The sequence below is a fragment of the Heptranchias perlo genome, chromosome 12 (genome assembly GCF_035084215.1).
Source record: "Heptranchias perlo isolate sHepPer1 chromosome 12, sHepPer1.hap1, whole genome shotgun sequence".
NCBI classification, from domain to species: domain Eukaryota; kingdom Metazoa; phylum Chordata; class Chondrichthyes; order Hexanchiformes; family Hexanchidae; genus Heptranchias; species Heptranchias perlo.
In genome coordinates this window covers 35,639,255-35,664,336 of record NC_090336.1, presented here as the reverse complement: position 1 = coordinate 35,664,336, position 25,082 = coordinate 35,639,255, and the positions used below count along the sequence as shown (strand labels likewise).

The following is a 25,082-nucleotide window of genomic DNA, read 5'->3' as shown; positions in this document are numbered from 1 at the left end:
GTCTGATTTGAGCATTTTCATACATTTCTGGTAATGTTTAAATGTGGGATTTAGTTTTGTTCACAAGCTCTGCTTTGTATGGGAAAAATTCTCGTTTTATCAGGAACTTGAACATATGTAAGTGGGAAGGAAGCACTCACTGGGGGCAGTGTTCCTGCCTGCTGTGGCTAATACTGTTTCACTCAGAATCTAGACATCAGGTCTATTAAATGAAACTCTCCCTGACCTTCCCCTCAAATCTGGCTCTGCCCAAATATGCAAGCTCCCACCACCAAAAAAAAAATCCATCAATTGAAGTCTTTCCTTGTATATATCTATACTAGCACAGCATTAGTAAGTCAGAGGATCTGCTAAATTGTGTTGGCTAAAGTGTGATAGGAAGGACATGTGTGTGCTTACAGGAGGTGTGTGCTGTACACAAGTCTTTTTATATAGTATAGATATATATGTATTTAAATTTTAATATAAATTTTATTATATTTTTGAGTTTAAATTTGCTTAATTTTAATTCTTCAGTACTCATAGCTGTATAAAGTTGTTCAGTTGGCACCTGACTGTGGGCCAGTTTGAATCTGTGATAGGATTTCCATCGGTCCCTGAGTTTCGATTTGGGTCCGCGCTGGGCCCAGACTCATTTCTAAGCCAGTGTCTCTAGTGTGGCAGCACGAGCAACCAACAGACATCTCCTGCATTAATATATTTCCATGACTCATTTAAGCTCCAGAAAGTGAGAAAACAAGTATACTGTGGCCTCCCTCCACTCCTCCTATTTACTGGCTATTTCTTCCTCCTATTTCTCCCTCTACTCCTGAATTTGTTGATTTGTGCAGGGGTGGAGTTTATGGGATGTGTAAAATTATATTATGCTGTGGTACACATCATGCTCTTGACCAGCTCAGTACCTAAGCCTGTGACTTGGACTTTTTAAAATTGAGGACTTTTTTAAAATCATGAATCATCTGTATTTTCCTTTGCCTCTGCTCTCCTGTGGGCTCATTAGAGCTGATTTGAAAAACAACGGCTATCCTTTCATACATGTGCAGAAGATCAGGTTTTCATTTTCAAATTAGCCTCCAACGTGCCTATAGAAAATCAGAGGCAAAGGATAATATAAATGCAGGACAGCGGCACATAGTGGTTGGTTTTGTGTCTTTTGCAACTAAAATTCCAATTGAAAAAGGGCTTTCAAGTAGGGTTCGCTCTGTAGCAGTCAGGAGCAGGAACTTTGGCTTTAGACCTCTGTAGCCCAGGCTCACAAAGCCCAGTTGTGGGGTCTGTCCTGTTGCATCAGCAACTGTCTAACTCAACATAGAATACGAAACAGAACCAGGGATATTCCTGGTCTATACGGCTCTGTGCCATACAACACACTGCAATTACCTATGAAGTCACCCAGGCAGTGTAACCCCAGATAGTCTTGGAGCTGACCAGTGGAACTGATTATAATAGGGCACAGTGCTAAATGAATTAAGGAGGCATTTAAACCTCTTTATTTCCACAAGGGAGAACAGGCCACGGTTCGATGGTAAATATGCAAGTGGTCAACTTTTGACAACTAAGCAAGGGAAGGAAAAGGAGGGTTGTCCTGTGCGGTATCCTCCCCAAAAACGACTAGTCCAACAGACTTGAGAGCGGATTGCTGAGAGAGTAACTGCTGAATCCAGGATCCAGTGGACGTCGTCAATACAGTTCAAGAAGAGGATGGCTGACCTGGATAGCTGTTAAGGTAAGACTAAAATAGAGCTTTCAATGCCGAGTGCTTGCTCAAGTAGGTATTCCACAAGATGTCATCTTATAACCTGTGAAGCATTTTGTCCTGAGCTATCCTCAGCATTGATGGTTTATTCTGTGCAGTCCTCGCATGAGAGAAACGGTCAGTTGAATGATGTAGTATGGTAGAAAATTCAAGCTGCAATACATAACTCAAACTGTAGTCCCACAGAAATATTAAAGGGGTTTGACACAGGAAATTCTTGTAAGGCATCCGAGCTGCATGATGCATGTTCATTTAGTATTGGGCAAGATGGACTGGAGAATCGGCAGCTCAGTGTTATGTCTGTGCTACCTAAGCTGGCAAAGTCTTGAGATTATTTATCTGCATATACGAAGGCACATAATAAAAGGGAGTAGAGTGAATGTGGTGGAGGAGGCAGGCATCAGAAGCCTTTGACACCATTTGAGGATGCTTTTCTAGATGTCATTGGATGTGATACTATTGAAGGAGTAGGGGAGGGTAAAACCAGAGGCCGTCCCCAAGCTCAGGGCTAGTATCATCTAGTCTTGTGTCATGTTCTTTACTCAGTCACTTATGCACAGGCATGCACTGAACCTCAGAAACATCACGCACACAGTATATTGCAGTGCAAAGGCTCTTGAAAGTGCTTCTTTGAGGTAGTATTTTGAAATTTTTCCTTCTGTTTTTGTAGGCCTAGAAGAAGAGACTGCCAGCAAATCCAGAGTCCCCAGGCCAACCAGCACCTCACAGCACCCTGAGTCACTCTCACCAACTTTACCAAGCACGGCACAGCTACAGCACCCCAGAGGATACAAATAGTGAGCTTGTTGACCTAGCAACAGGTGAGTCACAGTTTATTGCTGAGGCGGAGCAAGTGGTCATGGCAGATGAGCAGATGCCTGCTGCTTGGAGAGTTAGCAGAATTTCTGCCTCTGCTGCTGTTCCTAGAGGATCTGACCTCACAACACCTTATATAAAAAAAAAACGATTGCTATCTGGGCAGGATCGTATACAGGAGTCACTCCAAGGTGTGGCTGAGAATGGAGGAGTCCACAAGCTGGATCTGTACAGTAATGGATGAATGGTTGCCCGTATTGCAGTCTACCAAGGAACATGTGACATTTGCAGCAGATCCCTCAGTGGAACAGATTTTGAACACAGTAGAGGTATGAATGATCAAGCTGCTGATTTAGAGGCCTTGGGTTGCAACCTACAAGAGATTTTTTTGTCTTGCTTTAACATGCTGGGTAATCAGATTGAGAGAATTCACAGAATTTGTTGCTGCCCAGAGGTCTGCTCCCACACAAATATGTGGACATGCCCAGCAGCAGTGGCATGGCTGGAGTAGGTATAGATGAAGCTGCAGGAGTCACTTCAGTAAAATACCCTTCAAGGTGTGGCTCAGTGTAAAGGCACATTGGACCCATTCAACATTCCTGTGCAAGTGATAGTAGATGTGCCTGGAGGTGGGCAGAACCAGATAGCCACAACAACAATAAGCATGGCCAAATCAGTTACAGGGCCATCTCACGTATCAGCCCAAGGAGATACTGGGCCACCTGAATCCCAACTGGCTGTCGTTAGAAGCCTGCAACCAACCAGCGCACTTACTTCTTCCACAGGGAAAGCACTTAGAAAGGAAAATCTTCCATTTATATTGCACTTTTCGCATCCTCAGGATGTCTCAAAGTGCTTCGCAGCCAATAAAGTACTTTTGAAGTATAGCGGCTATTGTAATGTAGGGAAATGCAGCAACCAAGTTGCATACAACAAGGTCCCACAAACAGCAATGAAATAAATGACCAGTTAATCTATTTTCTTGATGTTGGTTGAGGGATAAATGCTGGCCAGGGCACCAAGAGAACTCCCTCAGTGCTGCACTGGAGTGTCAGCCTAGATTATGTGCTCAAGTCTCTGGAGTGTGCTTGAACCCATGACCCACTGATTTGGTGGTATGACTGAGCCCAGACTGCCTATAACTTGAGGTTGATGGATGATATGGAGCCCTATCACCACTATCTCTTGCACCATCTTGCCTGCTTGGATTTAATGAAGGGTAGAATAAGTGTTTCAGCCTTCTCCGAGCAGCATTCAGGCAGCACAATAGATCAGAACAAGGTGAATGTGGTAGTGTATTAGAATGTAAACTCCAGGTACTGCCATCTCTGTTTGAATAACTCAGTGACCGGCTCGACAAAACCTCTGTGAATGATGGTGAGTTTAATCAGCAACCATATGGTCTGAATGGAGTTCCCCCTCCATTCTGACTCTTACCCCCTGAAACATTATTAATCTCGCTATTCCCTCTTCTCCAAATATAAAAACTTTGAAAAAAGCAGCGCAGAGTGTTTATTAACAGGCTGATCTCTGTGGCGGTGATACCAATATAATAAAGAAAAAATCTAAAATAAAGCCTCGCAAGCTGTTTTTCATTTTCACGGTTGTGGGGGGGAACAGGGACGAGCAGACCACAGACAATGTAGGGGGAAAAGGAGGGGAATCTCAGTTTGTACATAAATGCAGACAGCTCCAGGGAGAATGAACCAGCAGTAAAAATGGTCTGACATAGCTCTCTGCTCTTTGACAGTTGGGATAAACACACATATTCACCCTCTTTCTCCCTCTCCAATTGGAAACTGTCATTGCATCCCCAGAATGGTAAACTGAGATCAAGAATTGATTGACGTGGACTAGAAACATCATGCAATTGGGCTGGGTCCAGATCTATGGCCATTTGCTTCCTAGGGGATGTAACTATTTTCTCCCGTTTGTGTCAGGCTTATTAAAGGTGAAGGAGCACTGGAATGATGGCTCCTCAGAGACCAAAGCTACCCTCCTCAGCAGTAGCTATGGCATTCTTCCAGCAGCCATGGACAAAAGCAGAGCACAACTACAACATGGCCCTTACAACCACCAGGATCATTATTGAGCACACCACCAACATCTTGAGGCAGCACTTCAGGTGTCCAGACAAATCGATCTCCCAGGGTCTCCAAGATCATAGTCGTCTGCTGCAAATCCATAACTTTGTTATACAATGGGGCCTATCCATGAAGAAGGAAGAAGCCAATCCAGAAACATAGTCAGGAACCAGACAGTGACCATAGGGTGTAGCTCCTGAAACACCGGTGCACCCTGGAAGACTGGTATGGCGAGCAAAAGATACATTTAGCCAAGTGTCTGTGCTGCCCCTTTAAGACAGCAACTCATTATAATTTGCTATGGAACAGAAGATATCTAGGAGAATTTAACCTGGATGATGCACCTAATATCCAAGATTGAACAACTAAGGATACATACAAAAGTAGGGCTAAAGGTAATACCCTGAAATTTCAATTAAAATTCCATATTCAGATTGCATTGGACTTGGAGGCTTTGATCAGGATGTCCACCTTGGTTTATAGTGAGTAATGAAGGTTGCATTTAATGCCTGTAATGGATGCTGCATCAGCACCACCAGTATCTAAGGCACAGTCTACCCTTGAAGAAATGGTGATTGACGTGAGTGAAATGATGATCCAGGGCTTTTGTTAGGAGTACAGGTATCCAGCCTTCGAGTTCGAAGGTAATCAGATAATCAACCCCAAAGACTTGGTTGGAGGGAAGACAATAAAGGTACCCACAAGGAAATCCGGAATGGTGCTACTGTTAATCATTATACCAGGATCTCTTTGCATCTAGGCTGGCATGTGGAGGAATGGATTACTTGTACACATGCCTGACATAACCCAATGGGCTGAATGATCTTTTCTTCTGTGTGTGCTATTAATTGTGGACTATATAAACAATTCCAGGTAGATTCCCTGGAAAATTAGAAGCAGCTGCAGTGAAGACTTAAATACTAGCTTGTGGATCATCCATTCAGATTTTGAATGGAGACATGAATATACCAACTTGTATGTCAGACATTTGGAGGCCGAAAAGCTGCGGCGATTCCAGTGCACTCCAGCTGTAACTATGGTGGAAGGGCCACAAATGAGGTAGGATCTGGATATGCTAGGTCCTGAACTTGTCCTAGTGTTCTCAATTGGCCTGTTGTGGGTGAAGTTGGAGGTGGGGACTCCCAATGCTGGGAATATCTGGCTTCCCAGCCTTAGAGGTCTGGCAATGCAGCGGTGATCAGGTTGCCAAATAGTGGTTGCGGCCCCCACTTAGGGATCCAGTCGAGGATTGTGGCCTGGACCCCTCAAAGATGTGGCAAACCTTTGGGCCATATTTCAGATTTCCTCATGCATGGGCATCCACGAGGGCCGTGCAAATGGAGTGCTCTCTCACTGATCCCGCAAACTTTGCTAGGATCGGTGCTGGAGCATGCAACTCTTACACCGGAATGTTGGCCTCATGGATTTTCAGCTCTCTTATTCATTGTGCATTCTGCATATAAGTTATAGGTTTTGACTTCAGTATTACGTTTTCAAATAAGTGAACACTTTCAGTTTAGAGCTTGTAATGAAATGCCATTCCCGTATTATATCAATGACTTGGATGAAGAACAGAATGTATTGTGGCCAAATTTGCTGATGATGCAAAGACAGGTGGAAAAGCAAGTTGCGAGGAGGACACAAAGTGTCTGCAAAGGGATATTGACAGGTTAAGCGAATGGGCAAAAATTTGGCAGATGGAATATAATGTGGGAAAATGTGAAGTCATCCACTTTGGGAGGAAAAATAAAAAAGCAAATATTATTTGAATGGACAAATGTAAGGAGTCTTACAACACCAGGTTATAGTCCCACAGCTTTATTTGAAATCACAAGCTTTCGGAGCTTTCCTCCTTCGTCACCTGAAACCTGTACATGAAACACAAAAAGTCAACATACAGGTGCAGCAGGTAATCCGGAAAGCAAACGGAATATTGGCCTTTATTTCTAGGGGGATAGAGTATAAAAGCAGGGAAGTCATGCTACAACTGTACAGTGTGCTGGTGAGACCACACCTGGAGTACTGTGTACAGTTCTGGTGCCCTTATTTAAGGAAGGACATACTTGCATTGGAGGCAGTTCAGAGAAGGTTCACTAAGTTGATTCTGGGTATGGAAGGGTTGTCTTATGAGGAAAGATTGAACAGATTGGGTCTATACTCATTGGAGTTTAGAAGAATGTGAGGAGATCTTATTGAAACATACAAGATTCTGAGGGGACTCGATAGGGTAGATGCTGAGAGGATGTTACCCCTCATGGGGAATCTAAAACGAGGGGGCATAGTCTCAGAATAAGGGGTCGCCCGTTTAAGACGGAAATGAGGAGGAATTTCTTGTCCCAAAGGGTCGTAAATCTTTGGAATTCTTTACCCCAAAAAGCTGTGGAGGCTGAGTCATTGAATGCATTCAAGGCTGAATTAGACAAATTTTTGATCAGCAAGGGAGTCAAAGGATATGGGGAAAAGGCGGGAAAGTGGAGTTGAGATAAAAATCAGATCAGCCATGATCTCATTAAATGGCGGAGCAGGCTCGAAGGGCCAAACGGCCTACTCCTGCTCCTATCTCTTACGGTCTTATGGACCAGATCATGTTCTTCTTGATTTTGGAGAGTGCAAAATAATTTGGTAGTAATAGTGATGTGGAAATTGCTTTGGATCCTAATTTTGGTTTTATCTTTTTGGCAACTCAGGGGGTTGATCAATCATATCCAGTCGTTCAATGATGGTTTCTCTAGATCTGTGACTTGCACCATACAGTTAGCTTTAGAAATTGTACTCGCAGCGTGGACATGATGGGCTGAATGGCCGCCTCCTGTGCCGTAAATTTTCTAGTATTCTATGTACTCTAATAAGACTTGGCTGTAAGCAGGTTAAAGGTTTCATGGCAGACAGGGATGTTTTAGGAGACTGATGTGGAACTCAAAGCAACGAATCCTGGAACTTGAAGGCAGGTTAGATGAGACCATGTTCTCCTGTTAGTTGCGCAGCTTCACAATTATTTAGGTGAAATTAAAAGTACATCTATATTCAATTTTGTGCTTGTGGATCCTCTGACTGGTTTCTGGACAACAGGCTTTGAAGTGTGTAATGTTCCTTTTTGACAGAAGAATAATATTTTCTCATAGTGCATAGCTACTCTGAGCAGTTTGCAGTTAAGGATGCTACTAGAGCACATTACAAGACGAAACCTCATTGAATGTTTTAAGTTTATATGAAAGACATTCTGTGAGGGGATTTGATTAGTAGGGTTGATCTCATGATTATACAGTTGCATCCTTATCAGTCCTCCTGTGTGGTCTGCTGCTCACTGAGTTCTGATGGCATTTTGGGCTGAGGAGAAGCATTCTGTTGATCCCATGTTGGCTAATCAGGCGATAGAACCTTTAATTACATTTCTCTCTATTCATTCTCGGGATATGGGTGTTGCTGGCAAGACCAACATTTTATTGCCCATCCATAGTTGCCCGTGAGAAGGCGGTGGTGGGCCGCCTTCTTGAACCACTGCAGTCCATGTGGTGAAGATACTCCTACAATGCTGTTAGGTAGGGTGTTCCAGTATTTTGACCCAAAGACTTGGGTTTCCAAATTAATTATGGTTTAGGAGGAGGATGGGTCCTTGAGTTAAATAATGTTTCTTTGTCCAAAATGACTTATGTCAGTGAACAGGATCTTTGAAATAAATGTTACACAAGAGATCTGGCACATTCCAGAAATTCCAAAAATTAATGGTATTGGTTTAGGTCACATGTTTGATCTGTTTAGATAACTAACGGGCCTGAAATTACTCTTTTATTGGAAAATGGGTAGCTGCCTGATTATTTCATAATTAAATACCCGCTAATGAAACTGTAGGAATGTGAAGCTTTGGGATCAGTATTTCTGAGAATGCAATTTCATTACCAGGTCATTAATTGAGAAAGATAGGCATTATCTTGTTTTCGATTTGGAGGAATTACACCCACATTATGTTTAGTATTTCATCTGCTAGTCGCTTGACATGGATGCTCCAGGTATCTAGAGAACTTAAACTAAAGTGCAACCCCCACCCATCACTTTCCCCCTACATTATTACCTGCATTCGCCTTTTTTTGGTTCATATTATCTTTCCTAGTTTCCAGGGGATCAGTTCCAAATTCTGGGCGAGTTGGACAATCCGGGAGAGTTGGCTACAGTCGGTCATGCTGTGTGCAGGGGTGGTGGTGGGGTGGGGGGGGGAGGGGAGGGGAGGAGGGGGGGTGTCGTTGACAGCCCACTGTTCATGTGTTTCCCAGAACAGAACAGAAAATTAACCCCATATCATCCAGGAACTGATATCATTTTATTACCTTTTGTAGAACTGTTTGATAAAATATTTGTTACTTTTCTGTAGAGATAGAAGTCCAGCACTACACATGTGACATAAGTGCTTCATTTGCTCATTCTTCCTACCGTCAGGTTATCAAATGACTTCTAAACATGCTGACATACTGTTTAGATATTCATTCAATGCTTCTTGCGTACAAATAGAAAATCAGTTTTGAATTATTTGAATATATTCAACTAAGGCATACATTATCAGATCTAGCTTGATCTACTACTGTACCTTTTCCTCCACTGGCAATCCACCTTGTGTTTGTAAATGTTAGAAAAATTTAAAAGTGTCAAAAATCATGGTTTCAAACATTTATCCATCATTACAGACTGTTAGTGCTAATACCCTGTTATTATTGAGAGGAACCTGGGAAACGGTTCTAAATAATAACCTTAACAATGATAAGCAACAGTGTATTTGGTGGAAGGCCAGCATGGATGGAGAAGTTAGAACTAAAAGTGTTCAATTTGATCTTGTGCCACAGATGAAGGGAATTCCCATCAGATTACATTAGACAAGGTTATTTTCTATTTCTATGTGTTGATAGTACGGAATGAAACGGACATGTTGGAATATGCTTAATTTGATTCCTGCAGATTGAATCACCTTTAAATTCGTATTATGTTGGCTTTTGAGTTAGAAGTCTTAAACTTGGCTTCTGCATTACACAGAATTTTGGATTCCCTTGCTGACTCTGATGGATAAACAGATTATTCTTGGGGACTGGAAGTCTCACAATGCACTTGGGGTAAAGAAATTCGTGACATTTTTCTGGTTCTATGTTGGAAGTATAAAGGGTTTCTCCATTTTCTATTTTTATTAAATAATATTTTATCTTAAAAAAAAATCTTGGATCCTCTCATGGTTCAATAGATAAGTGCAATATGCAGCACAAAGCTGAACAACCAGCAAAGTTCCAAATCTGATCTTAGTCAGGGTGGTGGTTGGGTGCTACACTTGGCCTCAGTGTACCTGGCTTTCAGAAGAGTAAAATTGCCCTGGGTTCCTGCTCCTGATAGTTACCCAGTGACCCTGGCTGAAAGTTTATTTATACGGATGTTGGGTGAGCATTGGATTGGGTTCAACTGTGATGATCCTTTCACTCAAATTGCCTGTTGGCGTTATTGAAGCTCACACATGAAGACTGACCACTTCGGCGAGGCACCAAGAGGGCTACCAGTACCCATCGGACTGTCCCAACCTAATCTCTGTCCGGCAGAAGAATCAGGATGTGAATTTGCCTCATATCATTCCATGACACAAATGGTGCAATACTTGACTCATTGTGCCTCCTCCCTCCCACCCCAAAAAAAAGATAATGCAATTTTTAATACAGTTAAAAGGTTCTTCATTTGTTATCCTGTATATACAATAGGATTCGTTTTTGATATCTAAGGAAGAAATCAGAGGGATACGATTATGTTGGAATCATTATCCTTGAGGTATCAGCAGTAAAAAGCAAGACGTTTTGTATGAACTGCAAAGACTTCCATTCCCTAAATCTGCAACCCTTTTATGATGATAGGGACAGCATCTTGCACGTGAATTCACAATATGCTGGGACCTGTCATTATGTTTTTGTACTTTGTCAGTCCAGTGTCTCAGCTCTATTTCAGCAGCAGAGGCAAGGTTCACAATGGCTGCTGGGAAACAAGGACTACCAACTAATCCCATGGCTCATGATGCCTCTTCAGAGGACCATCAAAGCTGCAAAGGAGCAGCTGCAATGAAGCACACATGAAGACAAGGATGAGAATTGAGCAAATCAATTCATTCAAAACTGAGATGAGGAGAAACTTCTTCACTCAGAGGGTAATAGGTCTGTGGAATTTGCTGCCCCAGGAAGCTGTGGAAGCTACATCATTGAATAAATTTAAAACAGAAATAGACAGTTTCCTAGAAGTAAAGGGAATTAGGGGTTACGGGGAGCGGGCAGGAAGTTGGACATGAATTTAGATTTGAGGTTAGGATCAGATCAGCCATGATCTTATTGAATGGCGGAGCAGGCTCGAGGGGCCGATTGGCCTACTCCTGCTCCTATTTCTTATGTTCTTATGTTCATCGGGATGCTCAAAGGAAGGTTCTGGTGTCTGAATAGAATTCTGTTTACCAGCGATCAGGAGGACAGAATCAGAAAGTTCCTTAAATCCCTGGGAAAGATTCAACCAAGTATCACTTAGTCCTTCTAAGGTGCTTTGCAATCTGATTGAAGTTGACCTCCAGATAATCCCCCAAGACCGGCAGTGTTTCATTCAGTGCCTCCATATTGAGTTGAGTGACTTGCCTGGATCTCTCATGAAGCAGGGGAAAGTTTGCAGATGTTCCTGCATCTTCCCTGTAATGAGTTGAATTCCTCTCTGATGTTGGCGCACAGCAGGGCAGTGGACTTCACTATTATCCCAGCCATTTGCCACACACCTTGGGATGTGTACCTAATACACAACTGGCTTAGGCATCCATCACCAGATCTGGTTTAACCCCGTCAAACTCTGCTGGGCCTTGCTCTCCTCTGCCAAAACCACTCAATACTCAGGGCTCATACTGGGGTGGGGGGGGGGGGGGGGCAAAGTTATCACCAGGGTTCCTATCTTGACCACCAACCGTCTCTCCACCCTCACCTCTAACAACAAGTGTGGGGAGCTTATTGATTTCTTCATCACCAGGATAGAGATCGTCCATTCAACTGCCTCAGGTACTTCCATCCTTTCTTCTTGCCCACTAAGCCAAGCCTCTGCCCCCCCACGTTGATGCCTCACGCTCTAATCTTCATGTAGTCACCTCACGTATTCATGATTATCTCTCTCGCAACTCCCAGTTTGAATCCAACCAAAGAGGTTTCCACCCCTCTCACAGCATTGAAACTACCCAAGTCAAAGTCACGATCAGCAGTCTCTGTGACTGTGACCATGTTGCATTATCACTGTCGATCCTCCTAAGCCCCTTTGCAGCATTTGACATGGCCGACTACACTATCCTCCTTCAATGCCGCTCCTTTGTTGCCCAGCCCAGCTCCATGGGACTGTCCTTGCTTACCTTACCTATCCGATTATAGCCAGAACATCTCTAGCAATTGAGTGCTCCTTCAGCTCCACAGTCAAACCACATGAGCCACTGACGCCCACTGCTCCCCCACCCTCGACATCGCAATCACCTCTGCTCCCCTCCTTGATCACCGCCGACCCCTATCCACCTGGCTAGCTGCTTGAGGTCGCCAATTAGGTGTCTTCAGCTTGCCGGTTTGATGATAATGAGGCCCAATATTAGATGGGCCTTGTGCCTATCCATTCAGGTGCAGCAGTCATTCCATGCGAGTCTGGAAACGGACGTAAATGAATTTCTAGGCCATGTTCTCTAGCTTGGTAACAAAGAAATCTATAAGGTCCTTATGTTGTTAGAGTTGAGGGTGGTGGGGGCAAGGGAAAGGGATTTAAGGAAGCAGTTGGTAATGGGAAAAAAAGAAGTCTGGGGTTATCTTTGCCCCTCAGAATGATCCTGGAGTAGTGGGCAGTTTTGGCAAAGAGATGCCTGATAGATGCAGTCGAGCCAGATCTGACGATGGATGGACAAGCCAGTTGTGTACCAAGTATGCTCAAATTTGTGCCCCTTGGACATGAAAGAGCGAAGATGGGGCTGAACCGGAGATATGACCAGGAGGGGAGACAGTGAAGATTTTGTTGGAGCCATGGGCTTTGAAGATGGAGGCAAGGGAGGGAAGTTGATTTTCCAGTGCAATTGACCAGCATTTATAGCATTGGGAAATCTGACTTTAGGAAAACAAAAACATATGTTGGGCCTCAGACTTTTCTAAGTCTACTATATATACAGCAGCAAATGGGAACTGAGTGAGCCAAAGTTTTTCATGACTTAGATCATTTTCTGTTTAATAAATGCCAGCCTTCTTCCCTGAATTAGCAATTCTAAGTGTAACTTAGTTATTTAATTTGAGAATTCTTCATCGCTGTCCTGCTTTATTAAAATCAAATCTCACAGGATCATTCCTGTTAATAGTAAGCACATAATAAAGATTATTTCTACTAATTATTTCTGGAAAAAAAGGTATCATGAAATATTAAATTTTATGTTCTGGTATTATCAACGTTGCATTAAGTACATCAAGAGTTTCTGGTAGTATGAATGATGTTGTCTAGTTTCATACAGTTTCATTTTAAATTTAATTAATTGAGCTATGGTTGTAGATTTTCCTTCAGTTTTGAAGATGACTGGAAATACAGGCATTGGCCTTAGTTTCCTGATTGAGCTGTTCCAAAACAAAGAATACTTACCGATTTACAGTTTTCAATCTAGCTGTTCATGAAATAGATTACATAATTATTGGTTCTCTTATTACTGTATGTAACGTTTACAAATTCAAGCTCTGCAGAAGACATTAATTATGAATCACTTGTATATGTTATATGGACTTGTATGCAACTTATTGTAAAATGAGTAATGTATGTGTGTATTTGAAGTGTGAGAATATGGTTCAAAATTAAATGTTGTCATTTTTTGCTTGCTAACAAATTAAGGTAGAGATAATTTTTCACTTATGTCTATTTACAACCTCTGGATGAATAATAAATCACAAACTGGTACTAAAATAACATAATATATATTTTTTTCCTCCCTTTTAGATGTGGATGAGTGTATATTTAACAATGGTGGTTGCCAACACACGTGTGTAAACACGATGGGCAGTTATGAGTGTCAGTGTAAAGAAGGATTCTTTTTGAGTGACAACCAGCACACCTGTATTCATCGTTCAGAAGGTACGTTCACTACAGAACTAGAATTCTCCTTGTGCATCGAGTTACTACTCCTGCATTTGGTGTTTTTCCTTTTGACATCTAAATGGTGACTTACATTGTCTCATGGTTTCATTTTCTTTGCAGGAAAATAAAAGGTGTTTTTCATAAATTGTTTTTGTAGTAATACTCGTTCTTTGTCAGTGTAATTGAATACTGTACATAGAATGTACTGCACAGAAACAGGCCATTCAGCTCAACAGGTTCATGCCAGTGTTTATGCTCCACATGAGCCTCTTCCCACCCTTCTTCATCTAACCCCATCAACATATCCTTCTATTCCTTTCTCCCTTGTGTGTTTATCTAGCTTCCCCTTAAATGCATCTATGCTAGTCGCCTCAACTACTCCTTATGGTAGCGAGTTCCACATTCTAACCACACTTTGGTAAAAGAAGTTTCTCCTGAATTCCCTATTGGATTTATTAGCGACTATCTTATATAGATGGCCCCTAGTTCTGGTCTCCCCCGCAATTGGAAACATCTTCTCTACATCTACCCTATCAAACCCTTTCATTACCTTAAAGACCTCTATCAGGTCACCCCTCAGTTTTCTCTTTTCTAGAGAAAAGAGCCCCAGCATATTCAATCTTTCCTGATAGGTATAACCTCTCAGTTCTGGTATCATCCTAGTAAATCTTTTTTTGCACCTTCTCCAGGGCCTCTGTATCCTTTTTATAGTGTGGAGACCAGAAATGTTCACAGTACTCCAAGTGTGGTCTCACCAAGGTTCTGTACAAGCTTAACATAATCTCCCTCTAGAAATAGGACCTTTTTTTAATGGCCTTATTAACCTGCGTCGCTATTTTTAGTGATTTGTGTATCTGTACCCTCGGGTCCCTCTGCTCCTCTATCCCATTTAGACTTTTATTTTCCAGGGAGTATGTGGCCTCCTTATTCTTCCTACCAAAATGTACCACATCACACTTATCTATATTGAAATTCATTTGCCAATTACACGCCCATTCTGCAAGTTTATTAATGTCTTCCTGTATTTTGTCACTGTTCTCCTCAGTATTAACTATATCCCCCCAATTTGGTGTCATCCGCAAATTTTGAAATTGAACTTCGATTCCCGAGTCCAAATCGTTTATGTAAATGGTGAACAACAGTGGTCCCAGCACCGATCCTTGTGGAACACCACTTCCCACCTTTTGCCAGTCTGAGTAACTACCTTTAACTCCTACTCTCTGGTTTCTGTTTTCTGTTTTGTAGCCAGCTTGCTATCCATTCTGCTACTTGTCCCCTGATTCCATATGCTCTGACCTTAGTCATGAGTCTACTATGCGGTACCTTATCGAAGGCATTTTGATGCCAAATCCAAATATATACTGCATTACCCTTGTCTACCCTTTCTGTTACTTCAAAGAATTCAATAAGGTTGGCCAAGCCTGACCTTCCCTTTCGAAATCCATGCTGATTTCTTTATTATATTTTTGGTTTCTAGGTTTTTTTTCTATTACATCTTTGGGTAATAATTCCATTAACTTTCCTACCAGCGACGTTAAGCTAATTGATCTATAGTTCCCTGGACTGGTTCTATCTCCCTTTTTAAATATAGGAATCACATTAGCTGTCCACCAGTCCTTTAGCACTATTCCCTTTTCTAATTAATTTTTATATGTATGTAATAGTGCCTCTGCTATCTCTTCCCTAACTTCTTTTAATATGCATGGATGCAATCCATCCAGACCAGGGGTTATATCCTTTCTAAGTTTGATTAGTTTATCAATTATCTTTCCCCTTTCTATCTTAAATGTCTTTATATTTTTTTTGATCTCTTTGTCTAATGTCATGCCCATCATGTTAGTCTCCCTGGTAAATACTGAGGCAAAGTAATTATTTCTGCCATTTCGCTGTCACTACCTGTGAGTTTATCGTATGTTTCCCTTAGTGACCCTATCCCAATCCTGATTTTTCTTTTGTTATTTGTGTATTTAGAATACTATTTCTTTTTATATTCCTTGATGATTTAATTTTGTAGTTTCTCTTTGCCTTCCTAATCATTTTTTTGATTTCTTTCATAACCTTTTTGTATTCCCTTTTATCATGTACTCATGTAACTTCATTTTACTGCATTTACTTCATAAAATGTATTATTATTTATTATAAAATGAATATTATTTAAGGGAGGATAACAGTGGGAGCTCCTTTGCTTAGTTGTTTTATGGTTGAGTTCAGTAAAAATCGTGTATAATTACTATAGTATTGTAAATCGATTACTTTCAATTAAATACATGTATGCACAAACTTTATATGAAACTTATGAACTTCTGTATGCCTCTTCCAAACTTTTCTTTCATACCCTAAATTGATCTGTGTTTCATTTGAAAAGTTTTCAGCAACTTTGAAAGAAATGATTATTTTCTTTCTCTGTAGTTATACATTTCAAACTCAAAGATATTTTTATGGGTGTAAAAGCACAGCTTGCAGTTTTAAACATGAGAGCTCAAAATATAGAAAGGGATCGTGTTTAGTGGAGCACTAAACTGGGGTACTCGTTCGCACTAGATCAAGTGGTGAGAAAACTTAAAGCAAAGTTAGGTGAACAATTTTGTTCTTGCTAATTATCACTTTGTTTTGGTGCAAATGTTTACACTGCTATGATATTTGATTATGTTACGCTTTCACCTTATAATTATATAGTCTGGAATGCCTTTTGGTACTTACTGCTCTGAAAAAAGGCCAAGGCATATCAACAATTCAGGAAAACGGATAAGGGTCAGGTAAAAACAAGTACCTTATGGGAGCTTAAGCTGAATGAGGGGAAGAGCTGTCGGAACAGTATTGGCTCTGTTTGTTTGCTACCTGCTGGTTCAAGAAATCACCCTGCAGTTTAAATAGGATGGTTTCATCGCCAGCATGAAAACGGATGTTAAATCCGTCCGGATTTGTACAAGAATCCAATGCTCTTTCTTGTATATTGAATAAGCTATGAGAATGGAGTGCAGAACCTGAATCTTTTGCTTGTCTGTGGTACAAAGTATTTTTCGAAGTGTCAGCTTACTGATTCACTCCTACTGATTCACTGCACTCAGTCCCAGCTGAATGGTGTGCATGGCAGACGTGAGGTGAAGTGAATTGATAAACTAAACATAATTTACCATGCCCCTATATCAGTGTTTGCTTAATCAATGTGACAGGTCTGTCATGGTGTAAAATATCCTTCAAGCTGATTAGTACTTGTAAAAATTTGCTTCGAGAGTCTTTGAAGTGACAGGTTTGATTGGTGGGGTCAGTAGAACATCTGGGTAGGAAGCAGCATTTTGTGGTTTGGGATCCTGGTGGTGATCAATGGAAACAGGCAGAAGTGTTAACTTGCTGACATGAGGGAAATGTGTTGAAAGAAAAGAAATGAAGCCCATTCAAGTGCTGGTTCTGTGTCCATGAAGCTACATCAGAATAACTGAATGTTATTCTGTTTATCAGTCCTGCTGGTTCAGATATTTTATACACCCAACAGAGAAATAACCTTTTCTTATTTGTAAGCAATCTCATTCCTAATTCACTAGGCTTTAGTGCTGCTGGTTTAGTACTGAATATTAAAGCAGAAACTGGGATGATTCAAAGTGTTTCTCTCTGTTAAAGTTGCCTCTGCTAAAAATATTGTGTGATGGAAGATGATGTGCAGACTTTTGATCATTGATCAAAGCAGCAGAATTTTTTTTGCTTATGAATTCTACTCACAAGAATGCTTTAGTTTTATGCTTTCTTCCAACTGTCTTAACAAATTCCTAAGAGCAACAACCTATGATTCAAACAGTTACAAAGCTCTACCTTATACTTTTTTCATTAAGCTTGAGATTTGCATTTTATACTTTAAACAGTATGTTTTCCCCAAAAGAGCTGTTCTCCCATGTTCAACATGCAGCAAGGTAGTTAGGAATAACTAATTCATTAGTGTGGATAAATTATACATTTTTATATGTTTGACTAAATATCTAATCACTAGGGTATTACAAACAAGAAACGGAACTGCTAACCCTAGTTGAATCCGACTGTGGTGGGGGTACCTTCAGATGCAAATAGCACTTATGAAATGTAATCGATGGAGATGAAAGCAAAACATTTCATATAGGCACACTCCATCTGTATCAACCCTTCCACCAACCTTCTGCTGCATTAGAAGCTAGGCTTTTATCCATTTATGATTACCTGAACTTAGCATCATAAAAAAAATATTAAAAGCAGAACAGACATTTCAGAGGCTGTGTTTGCAGAATGGACTGAGTTTTAAAATCTTCGAAGGTGATTGTTTTAAAAATCCAGCAGTCTACTATTATCAGGTAAATGAACTTCCCTTCTGTAAACTCGTAAGCTGCTGATATTGTTTTCCCCCCTTTTCAACTCGGGGGAAGGCCGATTGTAACATCCATCACTGGCCCATTAGAGCAAAGCTAACAGTATAGTGCAGGGATTGATAGTGGCACTTTTGGTCTGTACCATACTGTGCAGTGCATTTAAAAATATCTGTTTGGAGAGCTCATTAGAAATCATTAGGGTTGTGTTTTCTTTAGAAAGTGTTCGTTAATATTTTATAATCAAAACCTTGCCATTACCAACTTGTGGGGACCAATAAAGTGGCTGTTCATTTGAAAGGTTCATATTGAGGTTCTGCTGATTACACTGGAACTTTAGCTGATACAGTATTAGCAAAACGCTGGTTACAATGGGTAGTTTATAGAAATAGTGTGTTATAATAAGGTTCAGCATTAAATTATATGGTCATGTTTGACTACACATTTGCTTTAGAATTTATTTTGCGTAAGTACAGACCTTTTTCAGGCAGCAATAACAAAATTAGTACATTGTAAAACGTGTCTGCATAATAAACATAAATGCAGTGGATTTTGGCAGCTTATTGGATGATATCGTCAGACAGTAGTAGAAAAACGTTGTTAAAATGTCTTACTACTTACTAACCAAGATTCTTTTTGAACTTGGAAAATTAACTTTTCACTAGAACTTTACACCAAAGGAAATGAGTTATTGAGATGTACAAATGAGGGGTAGGGAGGAACTCCAGAGGGTCTCGATGGATGGGAGAGACCCAGTCTGATATGGGGAAACAAATCCATGAAATATGGAGGGATAAAGCCAATGATACTTGCAAGTTGATAACTAGCATTTCTCAACTCTTGAAACCTGGAAGTTAACTGACTTCTGATGAGGTGGTAGAGTGGAATTTTCTGGTCATGTAACCTGCAGTCCTAGAAGCAAAATGACTGATAAGCGATATAACACAATAATGGGTCTAATAAACTACAGTTGTACATGAAGTGGAGGGTTAATCCAGAAGAGACAATACTGTGAGAGAAATATAAACATAAACAGTGACAGAAAGAGGACAAACGATGTAGCACATCATAAGATTTTTTTAAAAGTTTTTAAAAAAAGCCCACTAGGTAAATGTACCGTCTGATGTGGCATGAAGTCAGATAGATGAGGAAGGTCCCAGGTGCGATCCCTGATCTATGCCGAGCTAGCTGACCTCAGCTGCGGTAGCAGAGTAAATGTGCTGCAGCTGGTCTCAATGTCCTTAGGCTAGGGAGGAGAAAAATCAGACAGCGTTTCCACTTCTGATTGTGATCCACTGATCCGTGCTGGAAGGAGTACATGGGAAGTCCGTTGAGGATAGAGGGCTGTGCTGCCCCTACAATGTTGATAGTGAGTACCAGCAGCAGTTGTTTTTTTTTCTCTGAAACAGGTAAGAAAGCCTTTACAGGAGTTAACTGCCTAACTTGAGAGTTCATATGACATGCTTGATATGAGAGTTTATTAGATGATATAAATCATAAGTATAGACGGGTCAGTTTTGTGTACCAACAGGAAACTGGGGATTGGATTCATAAGCAAATTAGAATGAATTTGACATCTATTTTCTATGCTAAGAGTGGTACACAGAATATAAATGAGTGGGGGAAGAGAAAGATTGTAAAAGCAGTCTAGATTTCATTGATTTACAAGATTCTGAAGTTTTCTTCAGCAACATGTTCTAAATTCCTGAATTCTACTAAAAGGAGTCTTGGTATACAAAAGGAGCACACACTTAGTCACTTATTGTAATCTGCTGCCTTCTTGGCTCCTTTTCTCATAACACAAACTGCACACTGGTCTAAACACACAATGATGCTTTAAATCCTAGAGAAAAAAGAAGCCGACTTGAAAGCTATAATCTGCTATTATGCCATATGTTACTTAACTGCCCATCATACAATCCCTCAAATTAGGCTATTAGCACCCATGTTCTTTCAACAGCACGGGTTCAAATCTATTTAACAAGTGCAGTCAACTCTTTCAATTACCTAAGAGGTGTTAGCACTGCATTATCGGCATTAAATCATTCACTCCTGTTGAACCAAGTGCAAAACTTACTTTGTAACACAGGCAACTCTGTACAACAACCAAAATTGAATACTGAATCCTTCCAAATGATTGTGATTTCAGGTATAACCAGAGGCACTAACTTCACAGTTTTTAAGTACTTAGAATGCTCACTCCTCCTTGGCCCTCTGATTTCACTGGACAACCTCCACCAGTGCCTCAGCTGCTTCTCTGACCCTGGAACGACTCCTAGATTCACCCCCTCTCAACAGTTGACTCTGGGTCCCTCTCCTCTGTCCCCTTCACTCTTACCTCTAATGAGTGTGAGGAGCTCATGGACTTCTTTGTCACCAAGACAGAAACTATCCATTCAGCTGCCTCTGCTGCTTCCCCCCTTCCCCCTGTGGACCAAGCAAACCATCCCCCCTCCCAGCCCCTTCCACTCTAGCCCTGAATTCCCATCACTTTTTTTTTCTCCTACCTCCTCCCATGCCCTCTTAGAACTCGCCTCGTCTATGAAACCCACCTCCTACTCCTGCGATGCCATTTCCACTAAACTGCTGACTACTGAACTTCTCTTCCTGGACCCCATGTTAACTGACATTGTAAATGGCTCCTTCCCCTCAGGTACTGTCCAAAACTGCCAACATTACCCCACTCCTCAAAAAACCCACTCTCGACTCCACTGTAATTGCAAACTACCATCCTGTCTCTAAACTTCTTTTCCACTGCCTTTCAGCCATTAGGCTCCATGCTCTGGAATTCCTTTGCTAAAACTCTCCACCTCCCTCTACTTCTTTAAGACCCTCCTCTTTGACCATGTTTTTTGATTACCTCTCCTAAAATCTCCTCCTTCAGCTCAGCTGTCAATTTTTTTTCCTTCTGCATCATCCCAGATGGCAGTGAATCATCTTGGGAAGCATCAAAACAAAGAGAAAGGGGATGATACATGTCTGTATGGGGTAGGTGGCAAATGGATGTGTATCAGTACCAAGGTCAGTCTGGTGCCTGTTTGAGACTCAAAAGTGAGTTTGAAGGCTCAGTTGTTGAAGAGCACACTTGTCCTGTTTTAATTGTGTGATTTACATCAATTAGTGTTAACTGTATTCAGGTGGTGGGTATCAATTGGGGACTCTCTTGTATCCTTTTGATAGGAGAGCTTATCTAGAGTGTGGTGTGTGTGTAAGGGAGAATCTCTGTGAATGAAGGCTTGGAAGTAACTAAAGACCCGGCTGTGTAGTATTCTATCCTTCACTACCTGGCTATCCAATTTTAACATGTTGGGCTGCCAAGAAGCCACCAAATTCTCTCTCACCAATAACTTGGATGACAGCGCAGGTTGGCTGGACTGCCGCCAGTGTGGGTTCTCTCCCGGTGATTATAGGCCAAACAGACACTTCAAGTATTTGCATGTAACATATTGCCTTGGAAGGAGTGCAGTGCAGATTCACCAGAATTTATCAGGTCTCCAAGGGTTGGATTATGAGGAGAGATTACATAAACTAGGCTTGTATTCCCTGGAATATAGAAAGTTAAGGGGTGATTTGATTAAGGTTTTATGGATTTTGAAAGGAATTGATAGGATGGATAGAGAGAAAATTTTTCCACTGATGAGGGAGTCTAGGACAAGGGGACATAGCTTTAAATACAGAGCCAGGCCATTCAGGAGAGAAGTTAGGAAACACTTCTTCACACAAAGGGTGGTCGAAGTGTGGAACTCTCTCCCAAAAAAAGCAGTAGATGTTAGCTCAATTAATAATTTTAATTCTAAGATTGATAGATTTTTGCTAACCAAGGGTATTAAGGGATGTGGAGCCAAGGCGGGAAAATGGAGTTAGGATACAGATCAGCCATGATCTCATTGAATGGCAGAACAGGCTTGAGGGGCTGAATGGCCTACTCCTATTCCTGTGTTCTAATGCATACCTTATTCCCCAGCCATCCGGTGAATATAGAGCTCCTTGTTCACAAGGACAATATGCAGGGAGTGTGATTAAATTAAGTGACCCCACTGCATGAGGTGTGATTGGCAGGCCACTTCATCAGTGTGAGATTTACCCAAATGCTGTAATTATGGCTGCTTTTCCCCCTACAATCGGAGAAATTGCCCTAATATCTTAATGCAGAAGATAATTAGAATTTGGAATTCGTTGCCACAAACTGTTGTTGAAGCAGGGTCCGGAAACTCTTAAAACAGAGAATTAGTAATTGCTTGAAAAAGAGGAAAATTGACTGGTATGGTGAGCGAGCAGGAGTGTAGCATTGAGAATGTGGAGAAAAAGCCAGCACAGACTTGATGGGCCAAATAGCCGGTTTCTTTTTTGTTTATTAATTCATGGGATGTGGATGTCGCTGGCGAGGCCGGCATTTATTGCCCGTCCCTAATTGCCCTTGAGAAGGTGGCGGTGAGCCACCTTCTTGAACCGCTGCAGTCCGTGTGGTGATGGTACTCTCACAGTGCTGTTAGGAAGGGAGTTCTGTGATGTGATATTCTGTGCATCGAAGATGCTGATCCACTTAAAGGGGACATTGCCAGCATTTGTAAATCACTGAAAAAACAGATTGTTTTAATATTTGTTTGATTCAGAAACTTGCTTTTAGAACTAAAGACAACGCACTCAGCTTCATTGACTGAGTTTTTAGAGATTTATTTGAATGGGAGATGGAACTGAGGCAGCTAATAGCATTAAGAAAGTCATTACTCAATGTTCATTAGCTTTACGACTAGCTCAACATCTGCCTTGGTAAACTGCTCATAAGCTAGGAGATCAGAGGTTGCCTCCAGATATGAACTGCAAAGATGATTTTTGGAGACAGAAGCTGTCCTCACCAGTCCAGGAGCAATGACTGTGTAGAAAATAAAATCTTCACACAGATCTTATCCTGTTACAAAGTATAAGTGAAGCTGTATATCTTTGACGTGTGAAAATGAAACATATTGACGTATCTTTGAAGTCCAAAATGGAATGATTTTAGAAATTGAATACCAGTACAACTGGTATGATAGTATTATTCACGAAATTATCCAGTCCTCAATATGGTACTTGTTCCTTTCACTTGCAACACTATAGTATATAAACTAATTTATTTTCACAAAAGGTCTTGTTTGTTTATTATTACTAAGATGACTTTTTCCCTCCACTGTTGCCCTTTTAATTTAAGGGAGACAATCTATAGCAAAATAAACCTGGTGAGAGCAGAGTTGTTCTGGTGTATGCACTTACGTGCTTGAACTATACGTTCATCAAATAATGGAACGTGTATTGTGAAATGCTCATTGTGGCAGAAGGAGCAGTGGTGGAGTAGAGCATGCAAATATGAGACAAAATCAGTCCAAAGTGTGATGAATTCCCACAGGCCAAAGTGCCGTTTCTCACTATCACTGAAAAATGTTGTGTGCAAATGCTTGCTCAGATAGCTGAGGGATCATATGCTTTTGGTTAAAGTGCTGGGGAAGGTCACCAGAAATGAACCTATGACTCAGGTTCAGTGGTTATTGGATCCTCGGTGCTACTGTATGGGGCTGAAACAAATCATGATGACTATAAATATTAGACTGTGCAGCTCGAAGAGAGCTTTCCTGCTTGGTTAAAAAGTGCAGTTAAATTGATTCTGTAGAAAGACTTCTATATTTTTTATCTACCCACTTTTCATCTATCCATTACTATTAACAATGGAGCCAATTTGAACTTGCTGAAATTGGCGTTAACGGAGCTATAACGGCCTCACAATGAGGTCAGTAGACTTACCGCCCCATTAATGCCGAGGCACTGCCCATTGGCATTTTTACAGGAGCCTACTGCTGGGCAGTAGAAGCACCGGCCTGTTTCAGGAGATAAGCCCCTTTTAATATGCAAAGTCACCATAAGAATAAAACCGGACGGACCACTAGGCACCAGACCACGAGGCACCGGACACGACAAAGGCAAACCAAGCCCAGTCGACCCTGCAAAGTCCTCCTCACTAACATCTGGGGACTTGTGCCAAAATTGGGAGAGATGCCCAACAGACTACTCAAGCAACAGCCTGACATGGCCATACTCACAGAATCATACCTTTCAGCCAACGTCCCAGACGCTTCCATCACCATTCCTGGGTATGTCCTGTCCCACCAGCAAGACAGACCCACCAGAGGTGGCGGTACAGTGGTATACAGTCAGGAGGGAGTGGCCCTGGGAGTCCTCAACTTTGACTCCGGACCCCATGAAATCTCATGGCATCAGGTCAAACGTGGGCAAGGAAACCTCCTGCTGATTACCACCTACCGTCCTCCCTCAGCTGATGAATCCGTCCTCCTCCATGTTGAGCACAACTTGGATGAAGCACTGAGGGTAGCGAGGACACAGAATGTACTCTGGGTGGGGGACTTCAATGTCCATCACCAAGAGTGGCTCGGTAGCACCACCACTGACCGAGCTGGCCGAGTCCTGAAGGACATAGCTGCCAGAATGGGCCTGCGGCAGGTGGCGAGCGAACCAACATGAGGGAAAAACCTACTTGACCTCGTCCTCACCAATCTACCTGTTGCAGATGCATCTGTCCATGACAGTATTGGTAGGAGTGACCACCGCACAGTCCTCGTGGAGATGAAGTCCCGTCTTCACACTGAGGACACCATCTAACGTGTTGTGTGGCACTACCACCATACTAAATGGAATAGGTTCAGAACAGATCTAGCAGCTCAAAACTGGGCATCCATGAGGCGCTGTGGGCCATCATCAGCAGCAGAATTGTATTCCAGCACAATCTGTAACCTCATGGCCTGGCATATTCCTCACTCTACCATTACCAACAAGCCAGGGGATCAACCCTGGTTCAATGAGGAGTGTAGAAGAGCATGCCAGGAGCAGCACCAGGCGTACCGAAAAATGAGGTGCCAACCTGGTGAAGCTACAACACAGGACTACATGCATGCTAAACAGCAGAAGCAACATGCTATAGACAGAGCTAAGCGA

General features: G+C 41.7%; 1 protein-coding gene across 1 annotated transcript in view; it reads left to right on the top strand.

Moving 5' to 3' along the window:
* Positions 1-25,082, top strand: part of scube2 (signal peptide, CUB domain, EGF-like 2) — a 116,687-nt gene that overhangs the window by 9,302 nt on the left and 82,303 nt on the right. Inside the window, exon 4 of the mRNA XM_067993514.1 lies at positions 13,636-13,770. Coding sequence (XP_067849615.1) covers positions 13,636-13,770 — 135 coding nt within the window. The remainder of the gene's footprint in view (positions 1-13,635; positions 13,771-25,082) is intronic.